A 17982-nucleotide genomic window follows, 5' to 3' on the forward strand; every position below is an offset into this window, starting at 1 on the left:
ATTCCTGATGCTTGATCAAGACAAGCTAACTTATGTTGCATTTGATATGTTAACATAGTCCTTGTTTTAAATGTCTGCAGCTATGCTCATTTTAAGGGATAAATGCATTCTACTGGACTAAAATGACTGACATTGGAGCATTTGTATTCTCTTTCTTTTATTCAGTTAACAGTTAAGTAGATGTGCATGTATACAGCGCAGTGCTTTCTCTACCATTACACTGGGGGGCAGGTTCCTTTTCCTCTAGAACAGGTTCATACTGTGGTCTTTATAAAAAACTAAACAGTCTGATGTCTGATTTACATGACAGCATGTCATAGCTGCTCTCTGTGTCCACGGCCCACAGAGTTCTGCCCTCACATAGGTGAGCACACTTCTGCGAGCGGATAGTGCATGTGTTGGACATGTCAGCAAGCTAAAAATCAGACAAAAAAAATTAGAGTTTATTAAATTTTCTCAAGGAGGTGAAGATGGAAACACTCGTACTCCAGTGAGGAGCAGCTGGAGTATTTCTCCTGCTCCAGTGTGTTGCTAAACATCATGTCCATCAAGGGACTGTAGGCAGCTGAACAAGCTGAATATCACCATTAATTTCTGAGTCGTATTAAAAATGGATCCAATATTTTCTCTAAGATTTTATGAAAGTCAACACTGTGTCTGAGATCTGAACTTTAAGATTATTTAGTGTCCCTACTGAATGAAATAGTTTTCATCAGGACATTTAAAAAGTTTTCTGTCCATCCATCCATCCAGTCAACCCCGCCCCATTTCAGTTCCTCTTTGTCTCCTTTCTAGTATCTTTTCTGTCTCATGTTTGATCCCCTATTTTTCAATGCAAACTCAAATACCAGTATCAGTCATTTTCTCCCATGAATAAATCCTCTAATTCTTTTTTTTTTTTTTGTTTGTTTTTACAAAGTTTACCCTTTTAAGATGTTTTGGTTGCATTTGTTGCAGATGCTGCTCTTGGCTGATTGGTGGCAACATCAGAAAGATTTTTTAACAGATACCAATTTCTGTCTTCCACTTATCATCCCGCACACATTCAAAAGTCTGACATTCCAAATATAGAAAACTGTAGCCCAACACAAAAATAAAACAAACAAAAAACTAAACACGTGGAGGCAAAGCTACAAGGAGGTACAACGGTGGTGGTCCAAAAGAAAACCTTTCCCCTTTGTTTGCACATTACTTCTAGACGCGCAGGGACTAAATGATTGAAGGCACATTTGTTTTTCCAACATTTGTCTTCAGCATTTGATCAGCTTGAGTAATGGTTCACAACTGTGTGTCACAGATTGTGGTGGAGGTGAGAACCCAATTGCAGGCAGTCAGAGCAGGAGGCAGAATCGGTGCAGATGAAAAGTCTATTGTCCAAGACTCGAGACAGGGATAATCCAGACAACATAAACCACACATGACCACATAAGAGGATCTGACAAGGAGTGACTGAAAACCAGGGACATATACATGGAAAGAGTAATGTGGAACAGGTGAAGTGGATGAGCAATCAGACCAGGTGTTCTAATGAGGTAGAAATAGAAACCACAGAGCACACAAGGAAAAAACTAACAAAAACCCAAACATGATCTTAACAGAAACAAATGATAAAAAACCAGAACCACAAACCAAAAACTACAACCAGAAAAAGAAGATCACCCCCACACAGGCCATGATCGTGACACTGTGGCCCTTATTTCATTGGTAATATGCCCATGACCTAAACCACTTCTGCCTGTCCCTCTATTTTGTCTCCTTAGCCTCCCACATGGCAACCATATTCCTCTTCTTCCTAGCTGCTGACCTTGTAGACTTTATTCGTTGTAACAATGTGATGTGCTGGTTAATGATTGGTTAATTTAATGCTTTACACACTCCCCTACATGCACATTCACATCTGTAAAATCAAAAAATGATAAAGAAAAAAAAAAGCCTTGATAGGTTGTGAAAGGTGCAGCAATGACTTTTTATTTGATGACTTTATGAGCATAATACTTTTTGATAAACATAAGCTTTTGAGAAAGCTTAGAAAACCACAGACAGTATTTGACTGAATGCACCAAAGCATTTACAATTTGTTCAAAGGAATGCTTATTGCTAAGTAAATGATGTTCAATGAGGTTAAACAAAATAGTTTTGAGAAATGTACCAAAGCAGCCCAGAAAAATGGCTGAACACAAAACAGACTTTAACTGATATGAAGGACAATTTCTCGTCAGTGCATGGAGACCAACCTTCAGATCAAGTTTGGTTACTCATCCATACTGAAAAAGCAGCACAGTTAGTACAAATTAACCTGTAGATTTATATATATATATATATATATATATATATATATATATATATATATAAAGAATTTTATAAGGTGACTAGTTCATTTCAAATCCAGAAGCTATGTGGAGAATGGATTATCAAATGCATAAACATGTACAATAGGTTTGTACATGTGAATCTCACAACAGAGTTTGTTTTTGAGGGATGTAGCAAATACTGAAGGGGTTAAATCAAGGATCTTCACCCTGTTATTTACTGTAGGCTCCCTGTGTTTGACATCGAAAAAGGATTAGTCAGTGCAATGTGTGACATCTCAGTGTCATCCAGTGTTCCCAGCATAAGTTGCTTTTTCTTATACTCTTCTCCCTTAGCATTTATCCACACTGGCTACACCCCTGGAAGAGGCTTTTTGTTCTTGTTCTTCTTCTTCTTTTTCTCGTCCTTCTTAGCTTATCTCCTTTTTTCTCCACAGGGAAATAAATGCTGGAAGGCAAGGATGAAACTCAATTAGATTTAACAACTATGTTTTGTCATTTAATAATTAGTACACATAGAGAAGGTGTAGTGCCAAATTGATGTCAGTCTCATGACATCAGAATGATTTCTGAAAGTGGTCTGAAACCAAAAGTTTATTTACCATGCAGGCTTATGTTTCGATTATGATCAAGCTAAAGAAAATTTCAAACAGTGTGTCCATGCTTTCTCATATGAACAGTCAAAGCCTCAGGTATGCTGGATATTTATCTAAAAACCACAGCACACAAACTAAAATTCACAGTCTGTTGTTCATGACATGCCGCCTGGTTCATTCAGCTACAAAAGGGATGATGACTCAGTATGTTTTGCAGGACCTTTCTTTGTTAGAAACTCTCCTGAGGAAGTGCAAGACTTCCTATTTCGGTTTTGTGAGCCATATCACAACTGGGCTACACCATACGTCACACTGAGAATGAATTAGTATCAGCATGCTTAACATTAAGAACTAAGCTCATTTGTCCATTTCTGTGTCAAATGAAAACATTGGCACTATCATACATAGTTGAGGTACACTGTATATACATCAGTGTTTTCTATTAATATTTAGTATATCATAAATAATAGTAGCAGAATGAATTATTTACCTCCGCCATCCTGCCATACTCTCATCAAACCAGCAATGGTCTGTCTCAGTTAAAGAAAATATTGTCTGAGCCACAGGACATTAGTTGTCACATGCTTTATCAACAGAAAAAAAAAACACACAATTTCTCTCCCCTTCTGTTATAATTTACATTGGTTTCACTTCCCTGATTTTATGCACCCATTGATTGACAATGCTGTACTCAAGGAGTCTAGCAGGGAGCCTTGTTTGATAGGAAAATTAATCGGCAGATAGAAGAACTGCTACTTATTCACAGGATGATCTCCCACAGAGGCAAGCAGCTTGCTAAAGCACCAGTATCACCAAAATTATTAAGCTAAATCTGTGCCTCTATTTGTCGTAACATAATTGCAATGTGGCAGCAGTAAAATTTTCTTGTTTTCAAGGATAATGTTTTATGAAAAAAGGAAAAAAAAAAAAAACTTTATTTCAGCGACTTTGCTTCTCTTGGCTTGATTATTGGCTCTATCCACCGTCTTACACTGATGCTCATGTATACAGTTATACCCTTTATGCTTACCCCTTCTGCTCACATATCATTTCCTTTACTGAATAAGGAGAGGATTTTCAAACAAAAATGAATTCAACAGAATTCCTTACTACAGGACCAAGGACAGGAACGAATAAATTGCCGATATATACGGTATAATTGATGGTGGGGCTATTGCTGTGACATTTGCCCACTTGTTTGTACAATTCCCTTTTGTTTCAAATACAAAGAACGGCCCTTCCAGCCTGAGAAGGATGACAATGAAGGACACATCTTACTGAGCAAGAACCCTTGATTTTGAGAAGCACCCAAGAAAATAACAGACTAAAGAGCAACACAATACTTGTGCTTTTCATTGGATGTGATACAGATGGGTCAACCAAATAATACTTATTGCCATGTATCCTCATCGGTTTGTTTGTCAGCAACATAACTTAAAACGTTCGGGATGGATTTTGATAAAATTTTTAGGAAATTGAATAAGTTCAAGTGATTAGATTTGGGGATGATCACTGCCTGGATCCAGGAATTTTTAAAAGGATTGTTCGCTATGGGGAGATAGGGATAATTTTGCCATTAGAGCTTGTAACTCAAAAATAATGAATGGGATCACTGGCAAATAAAATAAAAAAATAAATAAATAAAAAATACAATGGCTTGGTGGAGGTCTGAATGTTTATAGTTTCATCTTAAATTCTTTACTCACAAATGTTTTTGCAATTGCTTAGGCCCCCTATATAAGCCATTATACCGAATAAGTTAAAACTGCAGTCCCATACTAAATAATACATATTAAAAAACAATTATGTATTCAGACCATTGATGTTTAATAATGCCATATTATAATTTATTTAATTCAAAAGCATGAATTCAGATAGTATTCCATTAAATATATAAAATATCCTTCTCTTAATGTGACTTTGTATTGGGAAGTGGCTGTCTCAACCTCTTAACACCTAAATTTCCAACTATGAAAATTTAATTTAAATGATATTTGTTTTTTAAAAAATGCATTTTTTATGCATCTTCTTGTTTTATTTTAAAGGGAACTTAATTAAAGGGAACAAATTGATTTTTTGTTTTTTCAGTGCATTCACGCCAAATTTCCACCAACAATAAAGACGTACTTCCTCTCTTTGATGGCCACATGGTGAGCACACCAGTAATACCATTTTTAAGTAGTTGTGTTTCAAAGTCTGAAAATTGAAGCGTTTTTTTTAAGACTATCACTATCGAACATGTCATTTCTGCTACTAAATAACTTTTTTGTATTTATTAATAAATGTTACAGTTTTTGTTTATGAGCATCTTTTCAAATCTGTGACTGCTAGCCATTTTTAGCCTAGCATTGCTAAGTTTTGTTAAGAATTAGCTGAAATTGTCACTACCAAAACAGTCACTACCGTAACAATATTGTGAAGTTACAGCTGTGATCCAATTGTTTCGGTAATGACAAAATTAATTATTGTCCATTATTTTTAACCAAAGAATACTTTTAAATTTTCAAACATCGAACATTTTTATTTCTGTTTTATCTAGTATTTTGCTAGGGAGAAATTAAACATGAAAATCCCTACCAAAAAGGAAAAGAGATTAAGAGCGTACAGGAAAAGAGTAAGAAATGACCCAATGAAATACCAAGAATATTTACAAAAGGAAAGAGAAAGAAACCAGAAACGAAAACAAGGAAAGCTGAAACCCATCAAAGAATTATCAGATAGAGAGAAAAGAAGGGTCAGGGCACAATGAAGGAAAAGACAACAGGATCACCAGAGATTTGTGAAAATACGGGCGAGATTCAGAAAATTTGCCTGGCTTCTTGAGATGTGACATTAATGAACAAATTGATTCTTTTGAACGGCTCTTTTAAATGAATGATGGGAACCTAGTCACAGCTGTGAGTCATTCATTTGTGAGCCATTCTTTTTATAAACAAATTTTCCACACTGCCTTCATCACATTTGTGACATCATAGAAGTCAGCTGTCCAACACGCTCCATTCATGTGAAGCATCTATGGGCCGAGAGTATTGTTCGGAAACAAATACTGTGAGTTCTATCCAAAACATTTACTAGAATTTGTACTAACTGCTCGAGTTGATCCTTTTTTTTTAATCTATATTTTTCCTATAATTTTTTTAATCTTGTATAGTAGATTTTATACATGTACATATTTTGATTGTTTGTCATTCTTACATATTGTGAAGTTTTGTAAGATATTGTGAGAACGAGCCAGTGTTTTGAATGGCTCCTTGAAAGGAAAGGCTACTCAAGATCTGGCTCCCTTCAGATCAGAGCCATAAATCCCATCTCTACAGGCTTCCACACCACCTACCATCTCCAGTGAGAGTGATTAAACAACAGGCTGATGTCTGAGACAACATCAGAGCAAACACCAGGACCTACACCAAGGTTAAGGCTCTGAAAGAGCAAGCTGATGATCAAAAAATTAAAGAAGGGGGAGGAAAAGTATAGAAAAAGGTGTCAGAGGTTGAAGTTAAGGTTGACAACATTCATTCTTTGATTCATTCATTCATTCATTATCCACTGCTTAGTCCATTAAAAATAACAACAGGGAGACTTGTCTCCATTACCTGTCTCCATACTATTACAGCTTTTAATGGTGAATACAAGCATGGAATATTTTTAAATTTAATTTCTAATGTGAATTATGTTATTGGCTAAAATTTACAGCAATAACAAAAAAGTTAAAATAATATAACCTTTCAATCAAATAATTTTGGTCACTACTGTAACAGAATAGTCACTACCGAAACACAGGTAATTTTGTAAAAAATAAAATATATTTTAATACCAACAAACATTTCATGATTGTGATTGTTTAGGCGTATGTCTAATTTTATCTATAAAAAACACAATATAATCAAATTTAGAAATTTTACAAAGAAAGATGATGTGCAGATTTTATTAAATCCTAAAATATTCATTAAATTTTTTTTTTAAAATATTAACTCAAATTTATTTGGCTGTAAAAACCTCATAAATAAATTTTAGAAAAATTGTTTGTACAGGGGGAGATTAAACAAATAATGCAAAAGTAAAAAAAAAGACTTTTATTCTGAATAAAAATTTTAATTTTGGCAGCAAGAAAATTTGGGACGGTTGCGTTATTAAGACATAGTTTGAAAATACTAAATTAAAATTGAGTGTTCTTTTACTAAATACACATCCCTTAGATATAGTGGATCAGATATATGGCAGAAGTTTTCATAAAATAGAAAACAAATTTTAATGAAATTCCTACTCTGAATTTGACCCAATTCAGTAGAATTGTCCATATATATATATATATATATATATATATATATATATATATATATATATATATATATATATATATATATTTATGCACTGCCTCTAGCACTACATGACAGTACCTGGATCCAACTGGACTCACAGCAGTCTGACTACCACTTAATTATGATGTCCCATGTTTGAATTCTTACTTGTGTTGTTCTTACTCTCAGATGTCAGTCGCTTTGGATAAAAGCGTCTGATTAATGACTGTAGAATAGAATAGAATAGAATAGAACAGAACATAGAGGTATGTATTTTCATGCATGTCTCTTCCTCTAAGCCATTGTCTGAGTCATTTGTCTTTTTTTTCCTTCTGTTTCAAGAGGCTGCTGTCTTTTTCAGGCTCTTACATTGGTTACCAAAATAATCTTTTTATCTTATTTGTTGTTGTTGCACTCTGTGCTGCACTTAGTTAACATGACAGTTGGTTTCAACCCAATTAGATAGCAGCGATGGTGGCAGAAAAAAGATTCTCCATGTGGTTGTTATATAACAGTTCACCTCAGTGAACATGTCTTTCTCTCTCTCTGGCTGTGCAAACTCAAATATGCCAGTACAGTACTGCAATGCAGCTGCTATCTAATGTACTACGTATTTGGGGATTCCCTTAACATAATGCTTATATTTATAATATTATTATATTGTTTTTATTCCTTCACAGATACTGTGTATTATTTTATCATTTCACTGAAGAAAACCGGCAGTATAGTATATATTATACACTTTTCATGTAACATTTTTACAGGTCATGGAGTTTGATTAAATTTTCTCATAATTTATTTAAATACTATCTAGCCACACACAAAGTATGTCTATATTTTGATGAAATGCCTTTGAAATTGGGACAACTTGTCAGTGCTGTCATTAACTCTGTGATCTTGTTTATAAAAACACTGTCAGCAAATTAGCTATGTCATGCGCATCCATACCTTCTTATTCCAGTGCGGGTTTTAATGGGGGCATGGGCCTATCCAAGTATTTATGGGTTTTTTTTTTTTCGATTACAGCAATAAGATGATAGTTTTAGTGTTTTCTGAGATGTTAGTTTGTACTGTAGCAGTTTTTATTGTATGAATTGTGTCCTAGTACGAGGCAACCAATAATATTAATGCCTTCTTAAACAAGAAAGTGATTAAAGCTTCTAAATATGTTTTGAGAAGGAAACCATAGTCTTATAAGACAAAATTCTAAGCTTTTGTAAACCTGTCAAATTATATTATAATGTGATATTAATAAGCATGCAGGAATGCAGAGAAATCTGCACTATGTTTTGTCACAGGCAGGGGGGGCTGTATGCCTGTAATGCTGGTGGTGATGATGCAGTGGGCACAGCTCATACCTCAGCTCTGCCTCACTGTGCTCAAGGACATCTAGAGACAGATGCATGGGGAATGAACACAGCTTCATATGGCTTCTGGAGGGCAGCAAACTGTCTACTTTTCAGGAACTTTGAATCAAGGAGAAAGAAGGAATCAAAAGGGCACAGTTTTATGATTAACTCTCATTCTTTGTAGTTTCAGACCAAACACAGATAGCCAGCAGACAAAGCACAATGCTGTACACAGATAAATCTAGCTTTAAGGTGAAATTAGCATCAAATAGCCCTTACAACATGTGCACAAGAAATCTCTCCATGGCTAAACAAGACAGTACATTCAGTATAAAGAGACAGTTACATAATTTCCTTTAAATCACAATAAATAATAGCCTAAAAGATTAATCTAAGCTGAAAAACTTAAAATGAAATCTTTAAACATTTTACATCTAAAAAATGTAAAATGATGATAAAAGCCAAGTGCAGTCGACAAAGTATAGTCTTGAAATGCATGAATTACTACTGAAGGTTACTATGCTTAGACTGCAATTATAAAAGAAATACAGAAAAAAATTGTAATTCCCCACCCAAACATTTATATACCTATGTTACGTCCCCCTTTTGTCCAGGGTTCAATAGGACAGTAACACAGACGAAGCCGGACCAAGGATAAATAAAATACAATGTTCTTTATTAATAATGAAAACAAAAATGGGTTCCTAAACACAAACAATCCTTCTCCGGCTATGGTTTAACTACAAAACAAAATAAACCAAAAGTGTCCCTTTCGGGTTATTAACAATTATCTTTAACACTAATAAATAAACCAAACAAACCAAAATTGTCCCTAAAACGAGGTACATGCTCACAGGCGGAATACTAACAAACAAAACAAATACACGCTCTCAGGCGGACTTCTAATAATCAAAACAAAACCAAGCTCTCAATAAACCAAACACAAAACCTCCTTATTTCAGGCAGGGACGGTACTGAAACCCAGAACACAAAAGGAATTAGTTTTACATCCAAATCTCCAAAAATCCACACAGGAAAAGTCTCTGAACCACACAAGCAGAAATCTTTCTCAAACTGGCATGCATGTGTCCCACTGTCCACAGCTGCCACGAATGATGGTGATGATGACTTCTTAAAGGAGGCCTCTCCTCCGGATTGGGTAGCTGATGAGGGAGTGACGCGTACGGTGACCAGTAATGAAGCAGGGGAGGTGGGTGCTGGGTAGTCTCCACAGTCACTATGAGTCCAGCACTTCCTGCACCTCCATGTTCCTCCTGACTGATAAGCCGGCGGGCGTAACAACCTAATTATTCCGTGTAGCCCTTGGTTATAATTTTAGCTTAATGTGCAAAAAATGTCATTTAAATGGTTACATGACGTGACCATAGTAAATTTATTATGTTTCTGTAATGATAGCCTTCTATGCGTTTCATGACAGATTCAGTTATAACAGATTCTTCTGTGGTTTTTAGGAGCTTTCCATAAGGCAAACACAATACAGTTTGTTGGTCAGATGGTGTAAGCATCTGGCTATTGAGCTTCACATTTTAATGTGGATCCCATATGGTGTTCAAGTTCATGAAGTCCCATTAAGTGTGTATTGCACTTTAGGTAAAAAGCTGTTAATTATTGAAAAATGTGCACTTTCTCCTTGACTATTTGTTCAGATGTTGCTCATTACTCACTGTCAAATCATGAGAAGCATGCCAACAATTATGCAGATGAACTGGCTCATTGGCAGGTAGGCAGACAGAAGGAGAGCACAGAAGGAGATGCTATAGTCAGACACTGATGGACAAGAAAGCAAGAAGAAAACACACAGGTTGTTAGGACAGCTCATTTGTAATTTTATGTGCAGAATACTGGGTCATAGTTTTGTAACTACAGGCTTTCATCTGTGAAGGTGCACAAACACCACCAATAGATCCACTTTTGTGCAAACATGCACAATCTGTTCTCTGTCCATAAAAAGTAGAGCATCATTTTCTTTGAAGTTTGTCAGCTTCTACATCTACATTAGCAGTGCAGCCTACCTCTATTTTGTCTCAATCTTTTAGTGCTTTCTCCCATTGATTTCATGATTTTGTATCACTCTTTTAATCCTTTCTTTTGTACTACACCCCCCTCTGCCTTTTACCTTTTGTCACTTGCTGTCTATATTACCCCCTCATCTCTCCCCTTCCATCCTACCTTATTTATCTTTGTTACAATTTTAATCTTTCCCATATTCACACATTGCAATGTAAATATAGGCAGCTTCACAGCATAGCACAGCATAGTACAACACCACCACCATCAGTAGCTTACGTCACTAACAAGATAATGTGAAACTTTAAAAAAAAACATACTTCATCAGTAATGAACAGCTGTTGGGGAGTGAGCTGCATTGTGTAAGCCCATCCAACACTTTTCTGTACTTTAGGTCCTATAAATAAGCACATTAAGCAGCTTTTGGTGATCAGCACTCAAGTAAGGGGTCTTGGCGTTAAAATAAGGTTTTATTTATTTTTGTCTTTGCATTTATTAGCATTATTGGTCCCTATGTTCTCTTAGCAGTCCCTGTGTTCACAGTATGTGCTATGACAGCCCAGATATTTAAATGCTACTCCAGAGTCTAGTTCGTTACCATTTTGTCCTGGTATATGAGTAATTGATCGATCAGCTGGGAAAGATAGCCTAGTGGAAAATGAAATGAATGGTCTCTGTATAGTAAATGTGTACAAGACAAAGAGGTGACCACATTTCAGTCTCTTGCAGTCGGTCCATCTGGTGCAGCATAGAATTATATTACCTGTGTGAGGTAGTTTCTTTCCTTTGCCAATCCTACATAAACACATGCAAATATTCCTATACACAATTTACTGGAAAGCCATTTGTTTGCTTTTATTTGATGGCTTTAGAGGATCTGGTCGGCGCAGATGTCTGCCTTGGCATGACTGTACCGCCAACATAGATTGGACCTGATTGGCAGGCAAAAGAGGGGGGCAGCATCAAAGGTTAGAGAAAAGACTGAGAAAGATACAGTCCTTCCTCTTGCTGTCTTTTTTTCTAAGAAATTTTGAAACCGATTAAGTTAGAGCTGTCTAACTTCTTGACTTCCGGACGTGCTGGAGCTTATTAACAAACAGGACTGCATCCTGTGGAGGTAGTCTCTATCCTAAAGAAGTAGATTTGCATGTTGGCAGACTCTCTAAATACCCTGCTGTGATAAGGTTGTGGCCTACTGTTTCCAAGCATGCAGTTGTATCTGGTACTGGGCCCATATGTATCACCACACTTGATATCAGCAACTGGACACCCTGCTGATTGTGTTTATGAAGTTCTTGTAACAAGTTCAAATAATCTGCATGGGACCACTACCTCGGAGTTGCTCCTATTTCATGTTAAGCAAACTTTATGTTATAGCTATTTCATTTCCCATTGCTATTTCCTGACAGGCTAACTACAATTGTGATATTCTACTGTCTGTTGCAAAATACCTCAATCAAAATAAATGGTTAAACTGTGTTAATATATTCATATTGTGTTCTTGACATGACAGAAGACAAAAGCATAGCAAGCAGACAATGCTGTAGCTGAGCTGTCCTGCCTTGGAACCAAATTTTCATGTAAATAAAATGGATTCTAAAACAAGTTTGTTTCGTACTTAACAAACTTGTAGAACCATACCTGCAGAGTGAGGTTTACAGGACAAGATTTAACTTACATTTGCAACACATCTTTGTCTGTTTGATATTGGTTAAGCAACACATTACCACTACATTTATCTGCTTTATAGGTGGCCTTCTACTTGTTCTTCATGAGAATCAGTTTTCATTTTTTAACACATACAATCCAGAATTTTAACTTGCTTTTCTGCTGGTTGTAGTAGTTTACAATGCTTAATTAAAGTCAAAGGTGAGCTGTTATGCTCCAGCTGCAGATGGATGAAGGAAACTGAGACATGTATCCATTTGCATTTTCAGAGATTCATGTCAAAAACGTTTAGTTACATCTAAGTTGTGTGTGTGTGTGTGTGTGTATATATATATATATATATATATAGATATGTATAAATATGTATATAAAGATCCTAAAAATATTAATTTAAAATTAAAATAACTTTTTATTTAATTGGAATCAGGTTTATTTAATACCAGGACAAAAATATTAATGAATATATGTCACCTGTTGTTGATTTGTCAAGTTGACTTTTAGGCTGTAATATTATATTATCCAATCAAGAACACACCGCTTATATTATAATGTGCTTTTCATTAAATTAAATTACAGTGTATTTTTTAATGAATTCTTCATTTTTATTATTGTTAAGTAGTAGTATTTCTGCTACTGAGTAATGGATTTATTCATTTAAAAAGAAAGTTGAATGTCCTCAAGCATTTTATTTGATGTAGAATTCATAGGTTCAAAACTTCAAAACAAGAAAAGTACCACCAGTGCATGCTTTTCCATACAGTGAAATGTTTTATTCAAAATCATCTAGACAACGTTTTGCATCCTTTTCTACCTCCTAAAAGGATCTTTAGATCTGGGGATGATGGCAACAAATATGAAACACTGTATGCCAAAGAGAACCACCTGCAGACATCAGGTGTTAAATTGAGGCTGGATCAGCCTGTCATTCCAAACTGCTTTTTAAATCACCCGAATTACTCCATAACTCATGATAAAATGACTTTTTATTTTATGCTTTAATAAAAATTTGATAATGGTGTGATATTCATTAATAGTAATGCTAATCTTAATACATGCTCTTCAAAGAGTATTAAGTGTTTACTTGTTAAATGTGTTGAAAATGTCAGCAGTTTCCATGCGGTGCACCTACTCATGTAGCGCCTATGGTACGTTTTTAATGCATATTTTGTGCAGAGACATTTTACATATTAGAATTTGGTGTGTATTGCAAAACATAAGTGAATCCATATCCAAAGTTTGAAAAGTAGTAAATAATGAAAGTCATTAATTCTACAATGGGCTGATAATAAAGTTACCAACTGTTAGTGTTTTGGCTTTAGCGTGCTTTGATCTTTAGTTAGATTTATCGTCTAAACATGCAAAGCATCTAATAAAGTTGGGAGATTGTGGCTGTTTAGAGAACCTCACAGTGGATGATGGAAAGACATACAGGGCTCAGCAGAATACAAAACTAGGGTGCTTTGATGCCAGGTTCCCTTCCGTGTAGGTGGGTGGTGATAAAGGGCAGCTGTGAGGCAAAGGTTTACTTTGGATAATGATATTAATGATGAACCTCCGAATCATCTATTGAGGATGTGATCAGTGTGGTGCAAGCTGAGTCACTGTTGTCACTGATTAAACATAAGGTCACATATGGAAATTATTGGAGACAGATCAATAGTTTTAAAAGGTTAGAATACAAGAAATCAGTAAATTAAGGGATGACACTGTTTATTGTGTACATATACTCAAATCTGGCAGAACACTGGTGCCTAAAATTACTAAGTAGAACACTAGATGTCTATAAAATCTATAAAATAATAAATATGTGGATTTGGATTTCCTTAAGTTAATCTTTTTTAATGCAGAGGTGTGCTTGCAGGAGGATGAATCCAGAGGCTTTAAGTGAATTCATTACTGCAAAGCATTACAACACAACAAGCAGAGGTGAAGGTATCACTAAGATAGAATGACTGCACAGGAGGGGTCACTTACTGTAGAGAACAGGGGTAGCTTACTTACTGGTGAGATAGCGGTGGCGGGTCTGCCGTTCAGCCCATCCTCCTCATGACATCGCAGCGTTACGTTCTGCCTCTCCGCTTTGTCGTCAGAGCAGCCACAGCCTCCCGCCCGCGCACAACTCCTCTCTGCTCTGCACCAGAAAGGAGTAGTCTTATTTCTCCCTCTCTTTCACATCCTTGCTCTCTCTCTATCAGTTAGTGTGTGTACTCAGAATGAGGTTAGCAGCACCGGTAGCACCAGCAGCAGCACTAGATAGAGACAGCAGAGGCACAGTTACTGCAGCAGCCAGGAGAGGCTGTCCTTCAGTCGTGCAACATCTACCGCTGCATTCACCCTTGTCCTGAGAACGCAACGCTCATTCCTGTGCTCTCTTTTTTTGTCTCTCCCTGCTCCTCCTTCACCATCCTCTCTGAATTCATCTAATGAATTCATTCCCCTCTCTCTCTATCTCTCTTTCTCTGTAGCAGTGATGGGGAAGACCACCATGTAGAGACAGAGAGGCAGCGGAGGCAAGAGCAGAATAGCAGTAATGGGAAGCCACACATGGAGTGGGTCTGGACTGCAGCCGTGGTGAGCCTGAGACCAACAGGACTTGAAACCACCATCATTGCCCTTCTCAGGACCTAACCACTGGGGCTGTCCAACGCTTACCTGGATGCTCCCCACTTGTGATTTGATATCCCCTCTTTCCCCCATGCTCTGTTGCTCTCGTTCCTCCTCCTCTGTTTCTTCTCTTGGGTAATTTTTGGTCTGCTGAAATCTGTTTCTCCTGAAACAGAAGCTATTCATCAATTTATCCCCTTGGATTTTTTTCCCTTTTTAATCTCTTTAATTGCATACTTTACCCACAAGAAGTATTCTTTATAACCCTTTTAACTCATTGTTGCCTGCTTGAAACCAATTAAGGATTTTTTTATTTATTTTTATTTTTTGGATGAGACTGACCTCTATTGTGCAAGCTTTTTGTTCTAGAAGCAATAACAAAGACTAATCTAACTGACCTGACTAGCTGACATCATGGGGGACATGTCCAACAGCGATTTTTATGCCAAGAACCAAAGAAACGAGGGCAACCATGCAGCAGGCTTCGGCTGCTCGCTCATGGATCTGCGCTCGTTGATGGAGCTGCGTGGCACAGAGGCGGTGGTCAAGCTCCAAGAGGACTACGGGGGAGTAGAGGGACTGTGCAAACGACTGAAAACCTCACCCACTGAAGGTGAGTTCACATGCTTATCTGTGGTTGTGCAAGGGTGTGTGAAAATGAATACTCATTGGTGTGTATTATGAAAAGGATATTATCTTAAGAATGTATGTACGTATGCAGATGATTGTAGGTTTTCATTTTCTTTCTGTTGGTCTTTTTATGGATTACAATTAACTTGGTATTCCTCCTTGTTCAAATTAAGTGATAAAAGAAGAAACAACACAAATGAGTAGTGCATCAGAACTGCACATGAGGAGAGGGAAATCCCGTCTGAGGATAAACATGAAAATCCTTTTTAGCCTAGCTTGTGGTAAACCTGTTTTGTATTCATGGAAATCTGTCTGGACAGTTTCTCTTCCCCCATCTCCTGCAAAAGCATCCCAACCTTGAATGTCATCCTCCTTTTCAGCCAATCAGCTATAGATTTATTAAGGGGCAGATCAACTGTAGCAACATGTAGAGCTCTTGTCCACATGGGGTGTGCTGTGACATTTACAAACGAGAATTTAAAACACATATATCCATTTACACATATTGTTAAAAATTTGAAAATGTATTTTGTGTAGTGTGAATGACAAATATCTGTTGCTGAATATTAATTGTACATGGCATGAGAGAATAATTTCTGTATATTCTAGCATGAATAGTTTTTTTAAATCTTGAAAATTTAAGAATTCATTTACTTACTACATGATTATCATACCTCTGCCACAAAGCCTTCTTTAAGCTAATTAACTGTATGACTAAGAATTTTAAATTTAAATAACCAACACACTTTGTATTTTCAGGATGTGTTGAGGATGGTTAGATTTTCTGTTGTGTCCTTCCCAGCAAGCACATAAAATAGGTCTCTCTGATAGCTATATCAGTATACTAAATATTTACAACAGTGCTGAAGTCATCCACTTCTCTTATCATAGAGACCATTCTCCAGTGAAATCACCTGTGTGATATCAGTGGTATCCTGTAACCTCATAGGCTGATAGCATAATGAGATTGCATTCCCTGTTCTTCTTATTCCAGTCCCAACTCTTCTAGGTAAGTTCATGGTGAGGCCACATGCAGAGCAGACCGAGTAAATTCAGATCATTTTCCCTGTTATATGAGTTGAACAAGAGTATCGTGACATTGCAACCTTCCATCAAGGTTTGATAGAGAACTTCTGTATCCAGACCTGCATTTGGGTCCACATAAAAGTCAGTCACTCCTTAGCTAGGCTCCCTCAGGTAACATTTTTTTAAACCTTTCTATTACCTTTGATTTGAGTGATAATGCTAACAAGCAGAAAAAATAACTATAAACACATAACCTCCTTGGCAGAAAGAACAAAGAGTAAATAAAGAAAAGATCAAAGTGCGATTAAATAGAACAAACGCACAGCTGAACACTGACTCAGATAGATTACCAGCTCTTGTTCTCTAGTTTTCACAGTGGCATGATTCCTTGCACCCTATACCAATGGTGTATTTATGCATGGGTTACCTTGTAAGTAACATTGCATTGAATAGCTTGTATTTCCCTGAGTTAGCCAGCAGGTGACTGGTATGAATCATTTAGGGATTGGATAGGTTGTCAGGCTACTGTTTAGTTTCGAAGAAATGATGGCACTGAGCTGCTTGGTATACAATCTGCCTCACTTGAGTTGGGAGAAAAGTCTGTTTTGGTGGTGATGACAATGCAACTCTGTTCTCATGGGACATCAGAAAGCTGCAACACACACCTCCTGGGTTGGAGGCATGAAATTGTGAAACAGCACTCACGATCCAGCTGATCCTCCAGGCTCAAGAAGGCAAAGAGATGCTCAGGGTAGCGTTCGATGCTATCAATAAGGCAGAATATTAGGCCATCCAACCAAAGAGAAAAAAAATGGATGTGGGTCTGCACATATTTCAAAAGAGTTACTCTCTAATACTACGCTGATTAGTTTTTCTTCATTAAAAGTTCTACACACATGCACAGTGTTTATACAATCTAATATTTATTCTTTAGTTGCAAACTGTGTGCCAGATTTGCAGATTGCCATATTTGCAACATATTTGAAACAATACCTGCAGTGTTACAGCATTTTTGAAATAAAACTGAATTTGAATAAACAATAAAATGACCATTATTGACATAAAATTAGAATTTAATTTCCCAAAATCATGAGCAACATGATTAGATGCACAAATGTTATATTTTATCATTGGGAACAACAGATACCAAAGATAACATAATGCAGACTAGTAATGAAATTAAAGCTACAGTAGTTAAAGCTTAGAAATGAAAACAATATGTGGTAATTACTATTATACTGTCTCTTATGAGAAATGCAATTTGTTTGGCTAACAACTGACTTTTAGTGACTATGTAGAGTCATAAATGCTTTATTATCTTGAAGAATCACATAAAAGCAAAATTTAACTACTTAACTGCTGTGCTTAATGATAGCACAGTGAATCAAATTTAAAACATGTAAAATTTGCAAGTTTGAAAAAAAAGCGAAGGAAAATGTATGCTAATAGATTTTCTCTTTTTTTTTTCCAATTT

The 17982-nt window shown here is 36.4% G+C and overlaps 1 protein-coding gene across 10 annotated transcripts in view; it reads left to right on the forward strand.

Moving 5' to 3' along the window:
* The window catches only part of atp2b2 (ATPase plasma membrane Ca2+ transporting 2), a 134991-nt gene that overhangs the window by 53512 nt on the left and 63497 nt on the right, over nucleotides 1-17982 (forward strand). For 6 of the 10 annotated variants that reach the window (XM_041980145.1, XM_041980140.1, XM_041980143.1 and 3 more), the window contains exon 1: nucleotides 14347-15465. In XM_041980145.1, coding sequence (XP_041836079.1) covers nucleotides 15267-15465 — 199 coding nt within the window. In that variant the 5' untranslated portion in view covers nucleotides 14347-15266. Of the gene's footprint in view, nucleotides 1-14346; nucleotides 15466-17982 lie in introns of those variants that run through there. The other 4 variants (XM_041980139.1, XM_041980137.1, XM_041980138.1 and 1 more) reach the window with 2 other exon arrangements.

The sequence above is a fragment of the Melanotaenia boesemani genome, chromosome 3, assembly GCF_017639745.1.
Source record: "Melanotaenia boesemani isolate fMelBoe1 chromosome 3, fMelBoe1.pri, whole genome shotgun sequence".
Lineage (NCBI taxonomy): Eukaryota > Metazoa > Chordata > Actinopteri > Atheriniformes > Melanotaeniidae > Melanotaenia > Melanotaenia boesemani.